Source organism: Myxine glutinosa, chromosome 1 (genome assembly GCF_964187855.1).
Source record: "Myxine glutinosa chromosome 1, kmMyxGlut1.1, whole genome shotgun sequence".
In the NCBI taxonomy this organism is placed as follows: domain Eukaryota; kingdom Metazoa; phylum Chordata; class Myxini; order Myxiniformes; family Myxinidae; genus Myxine; species Myxine glutinosa.
The window spans coordinates 297,369,421-297,394,675 of NC_136261.1; the positions used below are offsets into that span (position 1 = coordinate 297,369,421).

The 25,255-nt window shown below is 42.6% G+C and overlaps 1 protein-coding gene and 1 long non-coding RNA gene across 4 annotated transcripts; one reads left to right on the plus strand and one right to left on the minus strand.

Moving 5' to 3' along the window:
- Nucleotides 1-1,342: 1,342 nt before the first annotated feature.
- Nucleotides 1,343-4,241, minus strand: LOC137419456 (uncharacterized). The gene is made up of 2 exons (XR_013622083.1): nucleotides 4,048-4,241; nucleotides 1,343-3,550 (listed from the first exon to the last, which is right to left on the minus strand). It is a non-coding gene; the product is annotated as an uncharacterized LOC137419456 (long non-coding RNA).
- A 1,501-nt stretch (nucleotides 4,242-5,742) lies between these two features.
- Nucleotides 5,743-24,768, plus strand: LOC137439051 (ADP-ribosylation factor-like protein 8B). Of its 3 annotated transcripts, none has more exons than XR_010986848.2 (8): nucleotides 5,746-6,009; nucleotides 7,593-7,673; nucleotides 14,444-14,517; nucleotides 14,759-14,852; nucleotides 18,250-18,317; nucleotides 19,424-19,494; nucleotides 22,970-24,290; nucleotides 24,438-24,768. XR_010986848.2 is itself a non-coding variant. In XM_068134691.2 (7 exons), exons 1-7 carry the CDS (start codon nucleotides 5,887-5,889, stop codon nucleotides 23,017-23,019), a joined length of 561 nt encoding a protein of 186 aa, XP_067990792.1. In that variant the 5' UTR covers nucleotides 5,743-5,886; the 3' UTR covers nucleotides 23,020-24,768. The 3 variants fall into 3 exon arrangements, 1 of the variants encoding a protein (XP_067990792.1); XR_010986849.2 differs by having other exon boundaries at nucleotides 5,769-6,009; nucleotides 24,196-24,290; nucleotides 24,438-24,497; XM_068134691.2 differs by having other exon boundaries at nucleotides 5,743-6,009; nucleotides 22,970-24,768.
- The last annotated feature ends 487 nt before the right edge of the window (nucleotides 24,769-25,255 follow it).

Genomic DNA, 25,255 nt, shown 5'->3' on the forward strand with positions numbered 1-25,255 from the left:
ACGGAAGGAAATGTTTTTGGGTTTTTTTTTTTTTTTTTTTAGATTTTAAAACAAGGAAGTATGGGATGAAAAGACCGTGAAAAACAGAGACCGGAAAAAAATTGCAGCGCGATCGGAGAACCGCTGAGACAAAAACAAAGCCTAAAGCCAAGGTTGGACACAGTAGCCTAGTTCTACACTTAGGCCTCAGAATACGCGATGAGAAAGACCGACGATTCTGTACACAGGTATGAAAAACCAACGCCAAGAATACTATTAAAGACACCCCAATAGGTACATACAAGATCAGTTTCGACAAAAACACAATTGTGAAAAGTTACTTAACTTCGAAAGCGAGCGTGCATGGACAGCTTTGAAGAGACGAGACCTCCAATCTTGCGCATCCGCAGAAAAGCCCATTTTCGTGTGGAACCCTATTGAATGCTCTCTCCAGATCAACAAACCCAAGAAACAACTTCTTCCTCTTCTCCATGTACTTCTCCTGCAACTGCCTTACAATAAAAAGCACGTCTGTCGTTCCTCTTCCTGGCATAAATCCAAACTGCATTTCGTCGATCTTAACTTTCTTCCTTATCCTCCTCCAATAATTTTATCGCTCGATACGAGCCACAGTCCAGAGGGTCACCTTTCCCCTTGTATAGAGGGATGAGGGTACTCAGTTCCCAATCCACTGGAATGCGGCCTTCTTTCACCACCAGATTACAGATCTCTGTCATTCTCTTCACATCCCAACTTCCCGCTGCCTTAAACATATCTCCCACAACTCCCGTCGGCCCCCCACTTTTCTACTCTTCATTGCTTTTATCGCTTCCTCAACTTCCTTCTCAGTTATCTTCTCTGCCGATCCTAAAACTGGGTTACTCTCTATGTTGCCATCCCATTCATTCTCTGCATTCAACAGCATTTCCATATATCTTTCCATCTTCCCTTAATTCCATCTGGGTCCACAACGATTTGTCCCACTTCATCCTTCAAGCAACTCACCCCCATCACATCACAGTGATCACACCTCTCTTTCGCTATCTGCTTTGCAATCCTGAATACCGCTCTCTGACCCTCTTCCGAATCCAAGCGTTCACCGAACATTTTCCTACATGCCTCTTGCGCCTTTGCTACCTCTTTCTTTGCAGCCTTCTTGGCTGCCTTATAACTTTCATGTTCTGCCTTTTCTGCCCCCGTACCCTTCGTCTTCTGCCACTCCTTGAACTTCTTCCACTTCTCGTCAATCCTCTTTCCAACTGCGTCATCCCACCACCATAATGAAACGCGTGATTATGGGATGTTCATGAGAGAATGGAATAAAATTCAGTTCCATCCTCCTTGTTATATCACTTGGTGGCTGTTGCTGTCATCTTGATTTATTTTCAGCTCATGCATTGAAGCAAGAAACACGTGATTATGGGATTTCATGACAAACACTACAACGATAAATTCCCCCAAAAACTCATAATAATCTGCATATTTACTTTGGCAAGCGCTCTACAACAAACTTGGTAACTAACTGAACCACTGATCTCTATACTAACTGGACAGGAGGGAAGCTCTTTTATTTTGAAGCCATTTGACCGCCATCTTTGCTCTCCCATGAGCTCCCGCATGCTGGATCGCTGGACGCTAATAGCTTACCAATGAAAGGTGATTCCTCTTCTCCTTTGACCATGACCGTCGGCGTGGTTTTTGCAACCATAAGCAGCACACTATGGTATTTCATAAATAATATAACAATGCTTTTTTCAACCTGGGAATGGACTAAAACCAAGTGGAAGTGGATTAAAATCAAGTAGAAAAGGAGAAAAATCAAGTAGGAAGGTGGAATTTTCATAGGAAATATGCACCTTGAAGAAAGTAGGGCCTATTTGTATTGACGCAAACTGGATTTTCTGTGTTGTGGAAGAAGCAATATGGCGGATGCTGCGCTTCCAGTGGTTTCAGGACCGCCTAACCAATTAGCGCTCGGCATCCTATCCAGTTGGTATAGAGATCAGTGAACTGAGCACCCTGGGTGTGTTCCATTACCAAGCAGCTTTCAGGTCACTCGCCAAGTGGCTTAAGTAATTTTAAGATACAATATAGGTGAGTCTGGTGAGACTCATTTTATTGACATACCTAAAGGTAATTGTGCATATAAAATCTATTCCCGAATCTATATTATAAAAGGAGTGGTGTCTGTCTGTCTGTCTGTCTGTCATGTTATAACTTGAGAACGGATTAACGGATTTCAATAAATCCAACTACGGTGGATTCAGGGAACTCGCGGGAAGGTTTGTGATGCAAAATAAATTCCAAATGAATACATGGGCACACGTGTCGAAACTGCAAATGCCAAGTCGCCAACTTCGACGCTGGCAATCCCCGCACAGAGGGCAGGATCTCCCAGAAGTCCTTTTTTGTTCTTGCCCCATAGATTAGCCATCGCAGTTATGTCGAGGAAATGGAAGGCCCCGTTTTTTAAAGCATTTACGCTAAGGCAGAGACGTGGAGACCTCAGAGTGTGTTTTCTGCATGACCCGTGCCTCCTATGTACCCCAGACGGTTTGATAAAAAGAAAGGAGAGCCTTTCCCATCCCCCTCCAATGCCCAGTATCTATATCCATAGCTAGGCCAGTATCTATACACAATAGCTAGGCCAGTATCTATACATTCCCCCATTAGCAAAATCTCTTTTTTTTTTTTGCAATTATATGAAGATTGATATTGATACTTGATTGATACTTGAGGTTAAGATGTTCACAGATCACAAAATATACCACCATCCCTTATTCAACTCAATATATTTGTCTTTTATTTTTCACCTGACTATTTAGCTAAAAGGGAGATATTGTCCTCAATAGTGATGAATGTAAGCTTGTGACATTCTACCGAGTGAAGTGACAGTTTCCTATTTATACACCGTGTTAGCTCTTGTAGTCCACTTCCTGTACTTGAGGATGTGCAGAATCTCCATTCTCCATGGCTTTCACCTTGCAAAGTCATCAATGACACCATTCATATCTAAGTCCACACCATAGTGAATGTGCGTTTGTAGCAGTCCATTCGTCCGATCTTCACACATTGTTGTGCACATGTAAGTCTTAAGATGTCTCAGTTCGCTAATGGACCGCTCACACTCGCATGATGTTCTGGGCATCGTGCAGAAGAGGCGCATGCATCAGGCGGTGGATGTTGGGGGAAAATGATCTGTCTGTTTGAGGGTTTTTGGTCCTGTATTTGGGACCTCTGATTGTCTTGCCTTTCCACTTTATCTGCCAGCTATGCATCTTTGTATCAACTTATTGGTGATGGCAGGTCATATTGGTAGAGATCCACCAGTTCACTGTGTCTACTGTCCCAAACAAGCAGATCACAGCCGGGATGATGTACAGTGGCTTCGTAGCCCGTCTTGTGTGCTGATCTTAAGTCAGTGGGTCTGTAGTTTGAGCAGATCCTAAGTCATTGGCCAGAGCCAGCAGCGGCAGATGCATCATTGGAGAAGAGGCACCAGATGTGGAGTCGCACGATGGTGCCGGGGGCAACTCAGTTTCCAGGGCCGGGAAAGATGATAGTTGGAACTCTGAAGAAAAAGAAAAGGTGAGGATTTCAGAATGCTTGGGACAGATCTTCATAACAACGATGTAAATAAACAAAATATTTCCGATACAGATCAACAAAAATATTGAACAGATATGCACAAAATGTGGTGAAAATAACCCGAGCACTAAACCTAAACTTGCCATTACGGATCATCAGATTGTCATAATAACGGACAATGTACTCATCAACCTACTTTTTTCACAATTTGTCCACAACTTTTTGAGATATCATGCTATTATATATCGGTTTTAGCCCTGTCATTCAATGGTGAAGAATCACTTTCAAATTCTCTGATCTGGATTCAAATCTTCACAAAGATTGAATCAATTCTTCCTTGTCACACACCAACCTGCCCACCAAGTTTTGTCCGAATCCGTCCACCACTTTTTGAGCTATTCTGCACACAAACTGACAGGGCTGAAAACAACCTACATCCATCGCAGAGGTAACTAGAACGGCACTCAGTAGAGAGCATACCTGCGCCTGGTTGGCCATATCACTCAATGGTGAAGATTCACTTAAAAAATATTCTATTAGCTGGATCCGGATCTGGATTTTCACCAAAATTGAATCGATTCTTCCTTGTCACACACACAACCTGTACTGTCCAACAGGTTTCGTCCAAATCCATCCATAACTTTTTGAGATATCCTGTTCACAAACAAACGGACAAACAAGTACACATACATTCAAAGTACACCGCCCCATGCCAAATAATTAAATATGCTGCAGCGCGGCATTGCCGGGGCGCCTCCGGCGCCCGGCAATACCGCAGTGCAGCTCATTGAGGCTGCATTGGGAGGGAGAGGTGTACACTAATTGATTGATTAATTGTATAATTAAAATCAATAAAAGATTATCACAAAATATTTTCATAATCAATTGGCTAATCGCATAACTAAACCAGTAGTGCTTCATCCGAAGATGTATCTTTTAGAAATTTAATTAAATAAGTCATTTATAAAAAATTAAATAATTAATTGATTACTCAATAAATAATTAATCGATTAATCAATAAATACTTAATAGATGAAATGATTAATCAATAAATCAAAAATATCCTTGATAGCCACATCACTTGGTCACTCATGTCCAAATATTAGCTTCCCAGCTCAAAAGGTGCCTGAGATATTGGCCAAATGAGAAAGAAAATAAATAAATGATTAATAATGAAAATAAATAAATAATAATCATAAAAAAATTAAATTATTAATCAATTTGGTCAGAGAACACATAAACTACCACTATTTCATCAGAATCTGTAACTTAAAAAAAAAAAATTTTTTTGTCATTAATCGAATAATTAAATAATTAATCGATTAATTGATTAATTAATAAATCAAAAATATCCTTTGCAGCCAAATCACCTGGTCATTGGCATGTCCAAATATCAGCTTCCTAACTCAAAAGGTGCCTGAGTTAATAATGGTCAGAAGATAAATGAAATTTAATTAATTAAATAAGTACTTAATTAAACGCTAATAATTAAATAACTCCTCAATTAATTGATTATTCAAAAAACAAAAAATACCGTATTTGACAAAGGACTTGCTCACTACTGTGCCGAAATTTCAGCTTCCTAGCTCAAAGGATGGCTGAGATATCGTCCGGACAACCAAGAAAACAAACAAACAACCAGAGTGAAAACTGAGTACTCTCTTTCAGCGTGCGTCACTGCCGAGCCCCCTTTGGTGCCCGGCAATGACGATTTGCAATGCCTGGAGATGGCATAGGAAAGGAGCGGTGTACAACAAATGGACAACAGACAGGGGTGAAAACATAACCTCCATCCACCTTTGCGTTGGTAACGGAGGTAAAAATGGTGGGGAAGGAGTTGGTTACAAACAATTTTAAATGAAAAAACTTAACACAACACGATTATAATAAAGGTTACAAATTACAAATAAATAAATTATAATAGATTATGTTGATTTAATGCAAAAGGAATAAATTATGTTGTACAGTATATGTTAGCCACGATAGCTTAGTACGCCGCAGTATGAGAATTGTTTATTGTTGGTTTCGCCGTAAAGACTATTAGAACAAGCCTTCTCTGTTTTATAGTGTTCGTTATTTCTTTACATATATGATTATCACATGAAAACGACTGTAAATCTAAAATTGGAGTAAACACGGGAGCACCAATAACATCAGACGATATTTCGCCGACACGTTGTACACCCAGCCAGTAGCGCGTGACGTCATATCGTAAACAAATTCATCTATTGCGAGGGGAGTTGTGGAGGTTTGTCCAAGATAGGCCAGACGAGGTGTTTGTGAGATTAACGAGGCCTTGGCGGCATATAGTTATTCAAGATGTTAGCTCTTATCAACAGGCTCTTAGATTGGTTCAGGTCACTCTTCTGGAAGGAAGAGATGGAGTTGACGCTCGTGGGGTTGCAGTTCTCCGGGAAAACGACATTTGTAAACGTCATAGCGGTGAGTACAACTACAAGGTGCTCGCAATGACCAAGCTCAAATCCAGTGTATCGCGTCTCTGAAGGATTTCTTATGTTGCCTAAGATTGGGATGAGAAGGGTTTGGCAGGGCCTGGATTTGGGTCGGGAAGGGATCTGTTGGAATTGGAATTGGGTTGGGAAGGGTTCCGTTGACCTGGAATTGCGGAAATGGTTTGGCTGGACCCGGAATTGGATCGGGCAGGGTTCGCCTTGACCTGGAATTGAGTCGAAAAGGATTCGTCTTGACCTGGAATTGGGTTGGGAAGGGTTTTGCTGGAATTGGGTTTGGAAGGGTTTTGCTGGAATTGGGTTGGGAAGGGTTTTGCTGGAATTGGGTTGGGAAGGGTTTTGCTTTTGCTGGGCCTGGAATTGGGATGGGAAGGGTTTTGCTGGACCTGGAATTGGGTTGGGAAGGGTTTTGCTGGGCCTGGAATTTGGATGGGAAGGGTTTTGCTGGACCTGGAATTGGGTTGGACACAAATGCCTCTCTCTATCACTAGTATCAGTACATAGCACTTGTCTGATCGGCTGTTTGTAGAAAACATCATTACTTTAAGTTCAATAGGACATTTAATTCGAACAAGTTGCATCATCAGGATGGAAGGTTGACAGGATTGCCAAGACCTAGAGGTACACACACTCACCTATAAGCTGTCTAGCCTGGGTTTGAATCCTCACCCAACTATAAACTGCCATCCTGGTGTTTCACAGGCGGGGTGATTCATCAGTGTGTGTGTCGTCCTTCGGATGGACGTTAAAATGGGGGTTCCGTCTGCCAGCAAGGGTTGGTGGACATTAATGATCCCATGGTGTCCTTTGCAAAGAGTAGGTGAGTATCGCTGGCTCAATTCCAAATTCCTGCCCTAACTAGTCAAATGTCAAGCCTGGCCAGCCGGTTCATGATTCGGGCCAAGTTTTCCTCGGCCGACCCCACAAGGTGGGATAATAATGGCTGTTAAAGAGCAACAAATACAAGGGCCACCACTGTGCAACGGTGAGGTTGTTCAACGTGATGATATCACACATGATGCAATAGCCCAGTTTCTCGAAGGCAAGACATGTCAGCCCTCTTGAAGCATTTTGGGTCTTTCAGAATACCCTCTTCATGGTCACGACACACCGTGAAGGTCCATAACGCGGGTGATGTATTGTCAAACTTCGGACATGAAGTTAATTGGCAAGCATGTGACCGATTTCCTCTGGTGTGACATCAGCATCCCAAACTGTGGGAATAATCCGTGCAGCTGCTTGGACCAAACGTGTAGCTCTGAGTAAACTACTTCCCATTAAGTAAAGTGTTGATGATTGTTATTACAACCCACCTTTGTCCACATTAATTACAGCTAGTCGTTTTACTCATTGCAGGGTCTATAACATGAAGTTAACAGGGCAGAGCCTGGCTGGACCATTGCACTTCAGCCTGACTGTCACCCTACAAAAACATCCATCTTCCAGCTGGAGTGAAGTACTGGATGTATTGCAATGGATGAGGTTTTTCTTTTACTTGGCAATTGATTTGTTTTCTCTCCCCCACCCCATCCACCACCCCTTTGTCTCTCCCAGTCTGGTCAATTCAATGAAGACATGATTCCCACCGTTGGTTTCAACATGAGGAAGGTTACGAAAGGACACGTAACCATCAAGGTCAGTCTGGTGTAAATTTCTGTAGTTATAGCACTTCTTTTAATTATTTTTGCCCCATTCCCTCGAGTCTAAGGATCACGGAGGAGCTTGCACGTGTATCACATTTTTGACAAGGTCACCAGAAGATATAATTGTACGTTTTTCATTAATAACAAGGTCGTTAAGAGACAATGGGCATTAACCTGGTGATGTATGGATTTAAACCTGAGATCTCGGAGTCATAATCAAAGTGTCGAGATGGGGATACCAAAGCTCAGACAACTCAAAACCCCCTTTGCTTTGTACAATGATAAAGCCATGGAAAAAAGTTCTTTGTTTTTTATTTACCTGAGAAATCCTCTTTTGCGTATTATTTACTGAGCAGTCTCTTTCAACAAAGTTGGTTGTCAGAAAATAGCAAAATCCCCTTGAGTGTATACAGTATCATTCAAATATCGTGTGCATTACTAACTTGCTTTCTATAGTGACTACACTGGACAAATTTCCATCGGATGAAGCAACTGATGTGGGTGGGGAGAGATGTCAGAAGAACTGAAAGGCAAAAGAAGATTGCGACTATTCACAGAGCAACTCTGGCTAATCTCAGAGAGCTGCCTCAACACCGGCGAGTCCAGCAGATTGGCAGGGACTGCAAGCAGCCATCTCTCTTCTGGACTGGCTGCTCTCCCATATCTACTGCCCTTGATGTTAACTCAGCCTGGGAATTCTTCCACAGAATCCTGCTCGTTCTCGTGTACACGGTCATCCCATCTCGCCTTCAATTACCCGACACTTCTTTCCCACCCATGGTACACTGAATCTTGTGGTGTGCGACTTGCTCTGAAACAACTTGCCTTTTCTTCCTGGAAGGCAAATTCGACCAAAGACGATCTCAGTGCATTATAAAAAGTCCGCAACAAGTGTGTGTCCGCTCTCAAGATAGCCAGAAAACAGCATCTGCCCAACCTCAAAAATGAACTTTCAAACTTGTCTCCCTCCTCTAAAACCTGGTGGCACCTTGTTAACTCTGTCTCTGGTGTATGCTCCCCTCCACCCCTTCCCTTTCTTCAAATGGCACCACAGCTGATTCAAGGCTGGCTGAATACCTCAATTCTGGGTTTTCCTCCAAATATTTTGTCCCCAACCCTTCACTCTCTGTACCCACCCTACCCAGTCGTACCGAACTGCTCTTGCTCTCTTTTTCACCTGAGAAGGTGGGGAGGTTTCTGACAACTGATTCTGCAACTCAACCTGACAGCATCAGATCACATGTCCTGAAATTCTGTCTGCTGCTCTTCTTACATATCTTCTCTCTGCTATTTTCACCCAATCATTTGCTTAGGTCATCTTCCATCTGCTTGGAAATCAGCCAACATCACAGCATTACATAAACAAGGTGAAAAAACCGATAAGCTTAACTACAAATTCATCGGCTTACTTCCAATTATCAGGAATGTCATGGAATACTTTTCTGTCTCATCTCAGATCACCAATTTGGATCCAGAAAGGGTCACTCTACGTTGGACATGCTGTTTCTACTCTGTCAACAATGGATGGAGGTCCTCAATGTCAGACATGATATCGAGACTGTCTCTAGACACATCTCGAGCTTTCGATAGTCTGGCATCCTGCATAACACCTTGCTCGCCATACTCTCTGCATGTACATATCAGAGGCGAACTCCACTCTTGGGTTACCGACTGCTCTACTCTTGGAGCCAATGTGTGGGTCTCAAAGGAATCCTTTCATCTCCTCTCTCTCAGTCAAGACTAGAGTGCCCAAGGCTGTTTTGAGCCCAGTCCTATTCCTGATCTTCATCAATGATCTTACTGACTTTCTGAAAAGTCCTCTTTATAATATATTTGCTGATGATTCCACCCTCTGCCATGACATCCTTCAGACAAGCAGGCTGCATCCTGTTCCCTCTCTTCAGACCTTGCCAAAATCACAAGCTGGTCAAACACTTGGAATATGTCTTTCAATCCTGACAGATCTCACTCTCTCTCTCCCTCTCTCCCTCTCTCCCACTCTCCCACTCCATCCGAAAGGACTGTATGGCAAACCTTCCTATCTACTTTCTTAACAATTCTCCTCGAGGAAGCTCAGTCGCTCAAACTCCTGTGTCTTACTATCAGCAATGGCCTTTCTTGGGCAAAACATTTCAAAGTTGGCCTCCAAAGCCAGGCACTGACTGGGCATCCTCCAACGTGCAAAGTCCTTGGCACACCTGAACTCTTATCCACCTACAAAACCTTCATCCGTAGCTTGATGGAGTACTGCTCTCCCCTCTGGCGCCCAGCCTTAAACCTTGATCAGCTTGATGCCTGGAAAGGTTATTGGAATCTCTTGCGATGAAACTGAGTATATATGAGCCTATCACTTTCACATTTATGACAGGCCAGTAGTCTCTGTCTTCTCCCGCCTCCTTTCTGGTCTTGCACTCTCTGCTCATTCTGTGTTTTGTCCCCGCCAGGTTTCTGCAGGGCACGCATGACGGTCCACCAGCAACCCCCCTTCTGGTAAAATTCACAAAAGCACTCTTTCCCCAACCCCCCCCCCCCCTTCCCCCCACCTGTGGAACTAACTTTCACAATCTCTTCAATGTCATTTTTCCCTCCAGATCTTCGACAGCTGTTCACCACCACCTCAGATCATTCTTCATCCAAAACTACAGAATGGCCACAAAGTCCCTGCATGCAGTTAGAATTTAGTTAGAATTTATCTGTATGCTCCCTTCCATTGAATGAATGAATTTGAATTCATTTGAATGAATGAATTTTTGAATTTTTTTGAATGAATTTTGAATGAAATAACCCTAACCCTAAATTTTGAATTTTGAATGAATTTTTGAAAATTTTGAATTTGAACATTTGAATGAATGAAAACGAATTCATTCATTCATTCTCCTCTTCCATTCTCCGCACAAATTTGAAATTTTCTCCATGTTCTTTCTCCATGTTCTTCACATGATTGGTTGGATGTAAGCCCTCTCGAAGCTGATTACAGCGATACATGTTTACAGGTCATGTTTTTACAGGTTACTGGTCATGTTTTTGGCTGAGGGCATGGCTGTGCTGCTGAAGCAACGCCCCCTGTAGATTAGGGCAATAATTTTTAACGGTTTAGGCCTGATTTCAACCCGTTAATGAACGCATATTTTGATGCATCCAATACACCTTCGTTAGGCATCAGATATGAAGATTGTGGTCATGTTTCATCAAAATCGTGTGTTTGGTTCAAGTGATAATAATTGAAGTGTTCAGACTCTTACCTACACATACTGCTGACTGACACCTACGGACACTGCTCAATCGCATAAGCTCACCGGACTAAGGTCCAGGTGATCTAATAATTCATGAAACTGCACAGATGGGTGGATAAGAGTGAGAGGTGTAAGACCTGTAAACATGAGATAAAAGATCAAGACAACTATACCCTTATAGTGGTGAGAATGCAACAAGCCCCTTTCCTCACATTTCTGTTCATTGCTTTGCATATGCCATATGTGGGTGCTGATTGCATCGATGCTGGGTGTGTGCTTGTGTCAGTGCCCTCAGCTCCCCACCCCCCCCCTCCCCTACCCCCATAGGTTAAAGCAGGAATTTGGAATTTGTTTAGAGTGCTGGTGATAGTTTTCCTACTCTTCACGAAAGACACTATGGGATATTTAACATCCATCAACTAATATCAGCAGACAGGATTCCCAGTTTAACATCCATCCGAGGGATGGCACATGCACTGATATCTCGTCATGCCTGTGCAACACCAGGATGACGGTTTATAGCTGGGTGGATATTCGAACCCAGGCTATACGACTCGTATAGCCTAGATTTCTGTTGATCGATGCTGTTTATGCCTCGGACCGTAGACTTGACTGCATCCATGAGTGAGACATTGAGTGCAAGAGCCCCGGCCCACAATATAGAGCCATATTTGATGGCACTGTACACGTTTTGAATATCGTGATGACTTTTGAGCTACTCGGTAAAAATGACTTTTCTCAACAGTTGACCTGCATAGCATCTGCATTATGAGCTCATCTTGGGAGCATTATAACAGAATTAGTTAAGGTCACCTAAGGCAATGCAACAATTGCCAGAACATTATTAACAGCTCATTGTTTCTCTTATCACAAGGTTTGGCCCAGTATGTATTTAATGTGAATGTGCACCTCTCGATAAACCTGCTAAATCCCTCAAAGACTAGTGTACGATGCCATGCAATATCTGCTTTTATCGTTCCTATCTGTTTGGTCTCGTTCCTTTTTCTGTTTATTATACACAAGTATTCATTCATTCATTCATTCATTCATTCATACACTGAACAGTAACGTTCTTATCTTGCTCTGCTGTCATTTATTATTATGATATAATATCCATGTATTTTGTATGTAAGAAAATTATTTGATTTGAATGAGTGTTCCAGATTGAGAGGACGGTGAGGAAGCTTTCCGAGAGGCTTGTCAATCTTGAGGCTTTTCATGCACATGTTTGTATGGGAACTTGTAGATTTTTCCACTCCTGCTTTCCTCTGACATTCCTGCATTTCTATGAGCGAAAGATACGTTTGTACTCATGATTTGGCATTGAGACATATGATTACCTCCACCACCTTGTGTTTTTACCCCTGTCTGTTTGTTTGTTTGTCTGTTTGTTTGTGAACAGGATATCTCAAAAAGTTATGGACGGATTCGAAATACATTTTTTGGACCGGTTGCATGTTTGACAAGGACTAATCAATTTTATTTTGGTGAGGATCCGAATCCTGATATGAACGTTTTAATTTTTTTTAATGATTCTTCAACATTAAGAGTTGGGGCCAACAATGATATATAGCACGATATTTCAAAAAGTTGTGGAGGAGTTGTGACAAAAATCGGTGGATGAGTTGGTTTGGTGACAACAAGCCGATTCGATTTTGGTTCAGTTCCAGATGCAGATCCGGCTGATCAATGGTATAGAAAACGTAAACTGTTCAGCATGGAGGAGGTATGCGCACTCTACCGAATGCCCGTTCTAGTTTATTTTCAAGTCTTGAGCTGTTGCCTAACTCGACAGATCCATGTTGTTTACAAAGCTTTTCAAATGAGTATCGAGGCTCGTGGAGGAGTGGAATATCAGGGGTAAAGCGTTTCAACTGGTACAAAACTGGGCGAAGGGGAAACACAAGGAAAGGACAGAGGCAGCACAGAAGTGAGCTATATTCCATGGCACTTTGGGTAAGACCCTTAAGTGTTTTCTGTGGAGGTGTAGATAACGAAATCAGTCTTGATATGAGCAGTGTGCATCATAACTCCATCTTTCAAGAGTCGAGGAGTGGATAAGATGCATGTACCAGATACAGACCTGATCATCTGCCATCAAGTGTTTGTGGATGGTGAGAAACCTGTGAATTCAGACTGGAGGTTATTCTGATGTTAAGCTCCAAAATGTCTGTGGACAAACAAAATGGTTGAGCCTTGTGGAGAGAGAGAGAGAGAGAGAGAGAGAGAGAGAGAGAGAGAGAGAGAGAGACCACAAGTTTCCATTGGTGGGGTTGGCTTTGTAGGAAGAAAAAGCAAACTGATTTTTGGTGATTACTTGACCGCATGAATCATTGTACCAGGAACAAGATGTTGGGCAGGATAGCTGGAGATTGTGTAAGTATCAACTGATGAGAGAGTCTTGTTATGCCCAATTGAAACTGTCTGACATGGCCATGCAATGCTGGTTTCCTGAAAGACTTCCAGAGGGAGGCACTTTCAAGAGGACATTATCTGATGACCTAAGGGAGCTGAGTATTGCCAAAAAGGTTGGGAGGAGAAGTACAGGATGAAAAGTGGGAACCAATAGGGAAAATTGTGAGTTGGGAATCCATCAGCTTGGGTAAGACCTGATAGCTGTAATACACAGAGTGGTATGAGGGCAGATGCCAAGACATTGTAAACGGTAGCAGTTGTGTTTATCGCATACAATGAAAGATAGTTGAGATGCGATTGCGATAATTGAAGGGAGACTTGATTGGCTGATAGACCCTCAAACACAGTCATCACTGTTGGTAGGGTGGTAGACCATGCATAAAAGAAAGACATTGCTGTGGAGAGGGACAATAATTTAAAGATGTTCCATAGGCATTTGGGTGGAGGGAAGAGGGGGAGTGATAACAGGGTGGTGCGGGTGAGGGGAAAAGGGGGCAGGGGAGGGAGGGAGAGTGACAAAGCGAGCTGCTGATGTAGCTGATAACACCACCACCTGCACAAGCTCTCGAAGTGGGACAGGGAATACAGTATGCAGGAAGGGAGACGGGTGAGTCTAGAATATCCCATCGATTAGACAGATGAGGATGAGTTGATGACCTTGCTTTGCTTTTGCTGTTCTTAAAAAAAAAAACACCTTTAGAGGCCATTTTTCCCCGCAAAGCGGGGGTTGGCCTTTTTCGGGAACCGTGGTTGTTGTTGTTTTTCGGTCCCCTTTTTGAAGCAATGTTTTACGGCCGGATGCCCTTCCTGACGCCAACCCTTTTTGCCGCCTTTAACGACAAACAGGGAATTACCAGTGAACTGGTACTCAATTAGCCGACCTCGGAAGGATGACAGGCTGAGTCAACCCCCCTGGCGTTAATTCAGCAATCGACCGGGATTCGAACCCAGGATCCTAGGATCCTAAGCCGGCACCCTAGCCACTAGCCCAACACCAGGGCTGTTCTTAATTATGCAAATATCATCAATGCAGTTTGAATTATGACTTCTGAAACTCTATTGATATAATTATTTATACTATTGCCTCCCACCCAAATTACACTATGCTCCACAGATCTGGGACATTGGTGGGCAGCCTCGCTTCCGCAGCATGTGGGAACGTTATTGCAGAGGAGTGAACGCTATAGTGTAAGTGCTGTTCTGACACTAATTTTATTTGTAAAATAGGTGTTGATTACCAGATCTGCCGCCACCGTTGCTGTGTTTTCAGTTTTCCTTGTGTTGTTCTCAGTAGGGTCCGCTTAACCATGCCATTGTAATGCACGTCGGAGACGGGAGGTGTCATTGAGCAGAATAGAGAGGCCAAGTGATGATGAGATCTTGGCCAACAATGTTGAGATCTTAACCTTCATAAATTTCCTCACGGCAGCTACATGGTGGACGCCGCCGACTTTGAAAAGGTAGAAGCTTCACGAAATGAGCTTCACAACCTTCTGGAGAAACCTCAACTACATGGCATCCCCGTAAGTTTGTTGGTCTTGGGGCTAGCATTTACACCTGTCTTTCTTTGCACCACAAGAAAAAGCAAACGTTCAAACTGCATCTTCTAATTTACCATACTGTACCACAAAGTGGCATTTGGAGAAACGTTCAATGTAGTTTGTTATGTTAACTTTGTTACTCTGCCATTTCCAGATTCATTCTCCCTTTTAATTGTTTTTATTTTTTGGTGAAATGCCTCGTATTGTTGTTGTTGTTGCTGCTGTTGGTTTGCCCTTTGTAGCCGAAGATGACCATTCACACATGAGCACCTGGTTGTGTGAATTGGTTTATAGTGTAGGAGCTACATCCCAGGCAACTACACTCTTAACATCACAAGCATAGAGTCAGTGATTTTCTGCGATCATGGAAAACATGGGATTCACGGATCAGCGACTTGAAACTGTAAACTGTATCTGAATATGGAATGTAGTGAATTGCAGAAAAAAGGGCAAGGTTACGTTTAAAAACAAATATATTATTCACTATATTTTGTGTGTGCGATTCTCCACAGACTTGATTCCCACAGCGTAATTACAAAAAGTAGTAAAAATAAATAAATACTGCAATTTGATGCACAAGGAACACCGTCTACACCCGGAGCCCAAGCCCAGCCAATGAATGCTCTGCTCACGTCGGTCACAGCTGCTTCGGACGAGTGTCGATGTGAATCTGAATCACGATTGCTGGCATTAAATACTGAATGAAATTCCATCCAACAATGGAGAGCCCAGTCAAGGTGACATTTGATTTGAAAGTCAACCCACTTTGCTGAAAATTTGGTAAAAATATTTCCTGAAAATATGATCGCCGGCTAAAACAAAATGTCTGTCATTCCAAGCGCATCTGTGCAACTTTGGAGAAACTTTGTGTGTTTTTTTTGTTTTTTTTTTACGATGGAAAAATTGTCGAAATACAGATGAGATTGGCAAAATTTTGTTTTTTCGAAAATGACAAAAGAAACATCTGAAACACAAAATGAAGACTCTTATGATGAAGCCCCTTCGTAAAAAAAAAAAAAAAAAGATCTGTGGCAATTACTTGAAAAGTGTTTACTTGACCAATCAAAGGTGATTGTCTTCAACCACTCATGATAGAAAACGTATTGAAACGTGCATGGGAAGCTATGGAAACCCCTCCTCCCCTTGGTGTATTTACCTTGATGTAATACTACCAGGTCTGCATACGTCATTTGTAGAGAAGCATCCATGGATATTGTAATCAAGATTCATGAAGTTTAGATTTCCACGTTTTCCCCCCACCAGCCATTTATAATTTTATTTCAACTTTATTATTCACTGCATTGGTGGTGGAGAAAATGTTTCTGCAAAAATATCCATTTGAAACGCTTGATACAACTGCTGAACATTCACCACATTGCTTGTTGTTATTTAAGTTGCCTTTTCTGGCATTTCAGTAACAAGTTGTTAAATATATATATATATATATATATACAGTGGGGAGAACAAGTATTTGATACACTGCCGATTTTGCAGGTTTTCCCACTTACAAAGCACGTAAAGGTCTGTAATTTTTATCATAGGTACACTTCAACTGTGGAAGACGGAATCTAAAACAAAAATCCTGAAAATCACATTGTATGATTTTTAAGTAATTAATTTGCATTTTATTGCATGAAATAAGTATTTGATCACCTACCAACCAGTAAGAATTCCGGCTCTCACAGACCTGTTAGTTTTTTCTTTAAGAAGCCCTCCCATTCTCCACTCATTACCTGTATTAACTGCACCTGTTTGAACTCGTTATCTGCATAAAAGACGTCTCCAGACCGTCTCCGACCACAAAGACCGCAAAGACCGACCGCAAAGCCGTCTCCAGACCTGTCCACACTCAATCAGACTCCAACCTCTCCACAATGGGCAAGACCAGAGAGCTGTCTAAGGACATCAGGGACAAATTTGTAGACTTGCACAAGGCTGGGATGGGCTACAGGACAATAGGCAAGCAGCTTGGTGAGAAGGCAACAACTGTTGGCGCAATTATTAGAAAATGGAAGAAGTTCAAGATGACAGTCAATCTCCCTCGGTCTGGGGCTCCATGCAAGATCTCACCTCGTGGAGCCTCAATGATCATGAGAAAGGTGAGGGATCAGCCCAGAACTACACGGCAGGACCTGGTCAATGACCTGAAGAGAGCTGGGACCACAGTATCAAAGAAAACCATAAGTAACACACTACGCCGTCATGGATTAAAATCCTGCAGCGCACGCAAGGTCCCTCTGCTCAAGCCAGCGCATGTCCAGGCCCGTCTGAAGTTTGCCAATGACCATCTGGATGATCCAGAGGAGGAATGGGAGAAGGTCATGTGGTCTGATGAGACCAAAATAGAGCTTTTTGGTTTAAACTCCACTCGCCGTGTTTGGAGGAAGAAGAAGGATGAGTACAACCCCAAGAACACCATCCCAACCGTGAAGCACGGAGGTGGAAACATCATTCTTTGGGGATGCTTTTCTGCAAAGGCGACAGGACGACTGCACCGTATTGAGGGGAGGATGGATGGGGCCATGTATCGCGAGATCTTGGCCAACAATCTCCTTCCCTCAATAAGAGCATTGAAGATGGGGCGTGGCTGGGTCTTCCAGCATGACAACGACCCGAAACACACAGCCAGGGCAACTAAGGAGTGGCTCCGTACGAAGCATCTCAAGGTCCTGGAGTGGCCTAGCCAGTCTCCAGACCTGAACCCAATAGAAAATCTTTGGAGGGAGCTGAAAGTCTGTGTTGCGCAGCGACAGCCCCGAAACCTGAAGGATCTGGTGAAGATCTGTATGGAGGAGTGGGCCAAAATCCCTGCTGCAGTGTGTGCAAACCTGGTTAAGAACTACAGGAACCGTCTGATCTCTGTAATTGCAAACAAAGGTTTCGGTACCAAATATTAAGTTCTGTTTTTCTGATGTATCAAATACTTATTTCATGCAATAAAATGCAAATTAATTACTTAAAAATCATACAATGTGATTTTCAGGATTTTTGTTTTAGATTCCGTCTTCCACAGTTGAAGTGTACCTATGATAAAAATTACAGACCTTGTCGTGCTTTGTAAGTGGGAAAACCTGCAAAATCGGCAGTGTATCAAATACTTGTTCTCCCCACTGTATATATATATAATTCGGGGGATTATCAGCTTCTGTTTTGCCTTTGGATTGTCGGTGAGATTAAGGTAATGCAGCTCGATGAATTAATATTTTATCGAAAGATGTCATCAGCCTGCCGAGGTAAGATTGTAATTGAATGGTTTTTATGAGCTTTGTCATGCCTGTGGTAAATCTGTGGTTTAAACCTCAAATGTAGGTTTCTGGCATGATAGTGACACCCGATGGGTGTAACTTGTTTATTGCAAACCTTACCTCTCCCTCCACAGGTGTTGGTGTTGGGAAATAAAAGAGACCTTCCGAATGCTCTGGATGAGAAACAGCTCATTGAGAAGATGTAAGATGCATGGCCATGATGCCCTGGAATCGATTGTTTGCTTCATTATGGCCTGAATTAAGGGCCCTGTGCCTTTCTATATCGGGCTAACAGCCATTAACCTTCCCTACCAAAATGGTGGAGTTCGTTCATTGGGGAGCAATTTGCTTATTGGAGCTAGAACGGTATTCAGTAGAGCGCATACCTCCGCCAGGCGAAACAGATTATGTTTTTCATCCCATTGATAAGCCGGATCATCGTTTTGCGATATTATACTATGTATCGTTTTTGGCCGTTTCTCTCAATGGTGAAGATTCACTTTAAAAATCCTAGCAGCCAGATCTGGATCTGGATCTTCACCAAAATCTAATCAATTCATCCTTATCACCACCCAACCTGTCCACCAAATTTTGTCCAAGCAGACAGACAGGGGTGAAAACATAACCTCCACTAGCGAACTCATTTTGATGACATCACTCCTACGTTCCCTCCCCCTTTCCTTCCTTTTTTATTTCCTCCATTTTATTTCTTAATTTGGGTGTGTGAATGTGAAATGTTCAAAATAGCACAAGCATTGACTTTGTATCATTTATTAGTCCCCTACCGGTGTACACCGGCGGGGACTATAGGTTTGCACTCCGTCCCTCCGTCTGTCAGTCTCCGTCTGTCAGTCCGTCTGTCAGTCCGTCACGCAAAGAACAGTTTTCCGGACTTTTTTTCTAAACTTTTAATGCTAATGATTTCAAACTTGGTACATGGTTTCCTCATGATAAGTTACAGATCAAGTTCGAACTTCACGACGTTTCGATCATTTTTGACAAAGTTATGGCACTTTGAACTTTGGTAATTTCCCCAACAGTTTTCCGGACGACAGACTGCCGATAGTGGACATGTATTGCAGCGCATTACTCAGAATGGTTGTTATATTTATATAATTGTCTCGTTATACCTTTTGGCGTTTCTTTGACTGCCGTGAGTATCTTGTTCGTGGAACGTTTTGAACGCAGGTGCTTACACTGTGGGTTTATTCTGATTGGGAATTCCCGAGGTTGTTGTACTAATTTTCCAACATTTCAAGCTGTTTGTTTCTCTCTTCTCCACCTCCACCCCTTCCTATTAATGGACAGGAACTTATCTGCAATTCAGGATAGAGAGATCTGCTGCTATTCCATCTCTTGCAAAGAAAAGGATAACATCGGTAAGAATTTGCTGGCTACACATTTCGGCCTTTGAATGAGAGTTACAAATCTCCCTCCATCATTCTCCCTACTGCCCACTTAATGCTATGTATTCAATATTGTTGAAAAGTTGCATATTCCACTAAACAGTTGTATCTTTTGTATAAATAGCTATGTATTAGTCCTTCCATTAAGATACAATGTCTTCAAAAGGTATTCACACCCCTTGACTTTTTCACATTTTGTTGTTACAGCCTGAATGTAAAAAGGATTAAATTGAGAATGTTTGTCACTGATCTACACATAATACCCCATAATGTCAGTGGAATATATTTTTTAGAAATCTTACAAATTAATTAAGACATTTCAGCTTTTAATTTTTGAGTCAATAAGTATTCAACCCCTTTGCCATGACACCTCAAATTTAGCTCAGGTGCATCTAATTTCCTTTGATCATCCTTGAGATGTCTCTACAACTTGAGTGGAGTCCACCTGTGCCCGAATAAATTGATTTGACATTATTTAGAAAGAAACACACCTTTCTATATATGGTCCTATAGTTAACGGTGCATGTCAGAGCAGAAACTCTACCATGAAGTCCAAGGAACTATCCGTATAATTCCGAGATAGAATTATGAGGAGGCATAGATCTGCAGAAAGATATATACCAAATCTCTGTGTGGAAAGTTCCAAAGAGCACAGTGAGCTCCATCATTAGGAAATGGAAAGAATATGGAACTTCCTAAAGCTGGCTGACTGAGCAACCAGGCAAGAAGGACCTTGGTCAGGGAGGTGACCAAAAACCTAATGACCACTCTGACAGAATTACAGAGTTCCTTGGCTGAGATGGAACAACCTGCTAGAAGGACAACAGTCTGCAGCACTTCACAAATCTAGGCTTTTTAGGAGAGTGGCCAGAGGGAGCCACTCCTGAGAAAAAAAGCACAAGACAGCACATGGAGTTTTCAAAAAGGCACATGAAAGACTCAGAGCATGAGGCAAAATATTCTGTGGTCTGATGAGACGAAAATTGAACTCTTCGGCCTGAATGCAAACTTCCATGTCTGGCGGAAACCAAGTACAGCTCAACACCCATCTAACACCATCCCTACCGTGAATCGTGGTATATGGCAACATCATGCTATAGGAATGCTTTTCAGCGGCAGGGACTAGGAGACTTGTAAAGATAGACAGGACAATGAATGGAGCCAACTATCGGCAAATCCTTTAGGAGAACCTGCTTCAGAGTGCAAAAGACCTCAGACTGTGGTGATTTGCGTTATAACATTACATTGACCCCAAACACACAGCCAAAGCAACACTGGAATAACTTCACAACAAGTATGTCCAAACCAAACTTAAATCCCATTGAGAATCTGTTGAAAGACTTGAAGATTGCAATTCACTGACGCTCCCCATCCAACTTGACAGAGCTTGAGCAAATCTGCAATGAAGAATGGGAGAAACTCCCCAAATCTAGATGTGCCAAGCTGATAGACATACCCAAGAAGACTCGAAGCTGTAAACGCTGCCAAAGGCACTTTTTTTTTTTAAATATTGACGGGGTTGAATACTATTACGTTTGTGGGGGTAGGGATATTTTAATCCAGGTAGATTTGTATAGGTAGGTGCTCCGAATGTCGTGTGGAAACCTTGATGTAATAAGTACTTGTTTAGACCGTGTGTTCGGATTAAGCTTGTATATTTGTCTCCATCATGGGGGGTTGGGGGGAGGGGGGGTGGGGCATGTTAATTAGCTCAGGGATTATGTTGATGGAATTAATTCCTTGTATGTTGTTCCCTCTGTGATTTATCCCGATGTCCCTTATGGCACCGCATTAGACACTAGTTAGAATCACTCATTTAATGGCACTCAATAATAAAACTTACCGGAAGCCAGGACATTGAGCCCTACCGCTGACAACCCCGACTTGGGAGGCGCACAGAGCAGGCAGGTCCGTGGGGCCATGCCCCGAGGAGCCGTGATTGGCCAGGGCTCTTGGTGAAGGGAAGGACGAGTAAGAATGGACTAGCTGATTGGTGAAGGAAGGACAAATGACATCAGAGCATGGGTGATAAAAGAACGTGCTAGTGGACATTTCGCTCTCTTCTCTTCTCTTCACTCTGTCTTCTTCGCCCGTCTTCGCTGCTCTTCGCTTCGCTGCTCTCTGCTTTGCTGCTCTTTGCTTCGCTGCTCTTCGCTTCGCTCTGCTCTGGTCTGGATCGCGGCAGTCGGCATTTGTCTCTCTCATTGTCTGGACAATAAAGCGAACGATCGTGCTTGGACCAAGGGCTCAAGGAAGCAACCGGACCAGCCGTGTTCGGAGACACCACTGGTGGACGTGCAGAGGAAAAGGGCAGGGCCACGGACCAAGGGCTGCAGCTTCCCACCGGGGACGAAGGGAACAGGCCCGGCTGGAGGAGCGAGCTGCACGCGGCCCGTTCGATTCGCGCGGAAGGCCTGTTGCGCGCCGGCAGGCACGGCCTAGTGATCGAGGGTGTACGGAGGCCTAGCAGAGCGGGTGGTTCCCGCTAAGGACCGGGCGGTTCCCGCCAATGCCCCGGACGATTCTAACGACCCCTGACGAGACCCCACCAGTGATCAGAGTGAAGTGCACCCACACACACATTATTTCCAGTTATCTTTCCCTGTGTCCGTGTTTCAAGTCTGTTTGTGGGGATGTCCCATTTCGGAAATTAGTTTATCGTGCATTATTTTGTATTACCGGCACTTGTTTTAATAAACCTGTTTCTTTTTGTACACTTTAAATCCGTTTTTGATTGAGTTTAGTTATTGCAGGGTTTGAGGACTGCCGGTGGGATCCGTGCAGGTAAGTGCTCTTTAGCATCCTCCTCCTCCTCCTTTCCTCCTCCCCCTTCCCCCCCTAACCCCCCCCAACCCTCACGTGTATTAACTCCGCCATATTTTTTAACTGAACGCTTCGGAGTAACAACTTGTTCGGCTATCTGTTCCTTGGAAAGATGTTAATCGCCAGGAATGCGACAATACTTATGTTAATTGGGTATTTCTGTATTTAATTTTAATTAAATATGTAAAAATTTCTAAAAACATGCTTTCACTTTGTCATTATGGGGCATTCTATGTAGATAGGTGACAAAAAAAATTAAATTTAATCCTTTTTAAATTCAAGCTGTAACAAAATGTGAGTTCAGGAGTGTGAATGCTTTCTGAAAGCACTGTATGTAGTAAGTTGTGGAGGTTTTATGTTCCAAATGCTCTAATTCTTGTACAACTGATGAAGTGCATCATCTGAGTTGCAGTGAGAGCCTCAGACGCATGCCTTGCAACATCGTGTGATTATTTGGGACTTGAACTATTTCGGGCTGTTTGATCATCCGTAGGAAAGCTTTTTATGTATTTGTTTTTTGCATTGTTGAACTTTCGTATCCTTGTCTAATGTTGATTTTAAAAAATTGTTTTGCCCAAGACCATAATTGTACTCGATTCCTCACTTGTGGTTTGTCGTTTGTCAGATATCACCCTGCAATGGTTGGTACAGCACTCAAAGTCTAAGCGAAACTGATCTTCCTGTTTTCCTGCCTTGGATCCACTATCGCTTGATTGCTGTCCTCTCGGTATCGAATCCATTAATCAAGCTCTGCCATTGGGGCCTGGAATCATGGACGTGTTTTTTTTCTATTTAATTTAGACATGTTTTTTTTTTTTGTTGTTCAGAAATGTTTTGCAGTTAATAATTGCACATATCTGCTGTGAAGCTGTACGTTTCAAGATCACTCACTCATGATCTTTCACCAATGTCTGTTTGGGTGTGGAGTTTCATGATGTGAGAGTAGTGTATGAAAACTTTTCTTTATCCTGCTTTTGCTTGCCTTTTTCATCACATGAATGCGAAATCATGGACATTATAATCGACTGAAGCACAGTGAGAGGTGTGTGTGTGTGTGTGTGTGTGTGTGTGTGTGTGTGTGTGTGTGTGTGTGTGTGTGTGTGTGTGTGTGTGTGTGTGTGTGTGTGTGTGTGTGTGTGTGTGTGTGTGTGTGTGTGTGTGTGTCCGTAGTTTTGTTTTACCTCCAAGCCATTGTGGCCATAAACTTGCGCTTGTACCAAGACCTAACGTTTTGCACACAATTGTACTCTACTGCATGGCAGTGTAGAAAGTTTGCTGCTGATGTTTCAACACGTGTTCATTGGGCCGTAATCTTTATAAAACCCTCAATATTTTTCTTTGAAGGGCTTCTGATTTACTTCAACGGATTAATCTGGCTGATATTATGAGAGCATCAGAAGGTTTATTTTATTTATTTATTTTTGAGCGAGAATTCCTTTTGAAATTACCAATTGACTTGCTTGTCACTGCAGAATGTCTGCTTTGCTTGTATGATTTCAAATTTCCCTCGGTGATGGCATAATGCTTTGCTTTAGTAGTACATCCTGTGCTGGAATGTCGAAACGTGCGTGTGCGTGCTTCCACTAGTTGGAAGGAGTCATATTTCTGTGTGCAGTGTGAGTGCGCTTAGTTGATGAGTTTTGTCGTGAACCCTCTGCCTTTATTTTTTTGTATGCACAAATGCATCTTGCTGTCCTGGACAAGATCCTTGAAATGTTTGTCCGCTAACCATCTAGAAGTGGACGACATACTGGTTGTGTCAACCAAGCAAGCATATGTTTGACTGCCTTATTCGACTTTCTAACCTAACTGAACCTTGCTACCCACACCCACCCACCATCCCAACCCAAGCTGAGTGATTCGTAACTTATTTCTTACTTGATGGCCGAAGCTCCACTGCAGTGCCACGACCGACGGTGTCTACATGTACATGGTGTATTGAAGCGGTGTGTAATGCTTTTTCCTCATTACTTTACTGTTATCACAACTGCTCAAGCACGCCCCCTGCTGAATTCCTGCCTCCACGAGGGTGTTTTGACTCTGGCTTGATTGCTTCTCGTGTTTGCTTATATTCTGATCCCTACCCACCCCAGAATGCTGTACTTTGCATCAAATTACTCTGCAGATTAAACATGGTCATTACCATAAAGTGACATGTGATGCTGCTTTGTGATACGTTGAAGAAATGCCAAGGCATTCCCCTACAACACACAGGCTTTCTTTGCACATTGTATTTACCTTTTCTTCTTCTTTTGTCATTCCCTCCAAGATCTGCTGTAATTTGGTCTTCCTGACTGATGACTCGTGCTGACCCTACCTGCAGGGTCGTGCACTATGCTTAAACTCGTCTCTGGTTTCAAAGAACTATTGTCATGTTTGTGGTTCATGTAACTTGAAAATAAAATATCGAATGTAAATACTTTATATGGGTGGCTGGAGGTTGTCATGTTCTTTTACTTTCCAGTACATTTGGAAACTAAGTTTACCTGTTCGCAATTTTTACAATTGTTGTGCCTATCTGGCTGGTGTTCGGTATTTTTTTTTTTTTGGTACACAGAATCGAGGCTCATGTATAGTCAGGTTCACTATGTCAATAAATTATATTTCGTTCAAAATCATGGTAGATTAGCAAACCAATACATTTTTGGAAAGGTTATAGCATAAGGAAACTAAAAATCAACGTTTACATTTGGAGAGATACCTGTATGGCGGCCATTTTGGATTTTCAAAATGGCCACTGTAAAATACATATTTTGTTCTATTTCTGCCTCTAATTACCCTAAAAACTTTTAAAAATATACTAAACCTATATTTTCAGGGACAAGGAATCCAATGAAAGTATCAAATTAGTGCTATGGGGAATGGTAAGACACGAATCAAAGGTTTTGAATTGCAAAATACTGTCTTTATA

Coding starts and splice junctions, on each gene's coding strand:
- LOC137439051 (XM_068134691.2), top strand. CDS start 5,887: ATGTTAGCTCTTATCAACAGGCTCTTAGATTGGTTCAGGTCACTCTTC. Junction 6,010..7,592: donor CATTTGTAAACGTCATAGCG/GTGAGTACAACT, acceptor TGTCTCTCCCAG/TCTGGTCAATTCAATGAAGA. Junction 7,674..14,443: donor AAGGACACGTAACCATCAAG/GTCAGTCTGGTG, acceptor TATGCTCCACAG/ATCTGGGACATTGGTGGGCA.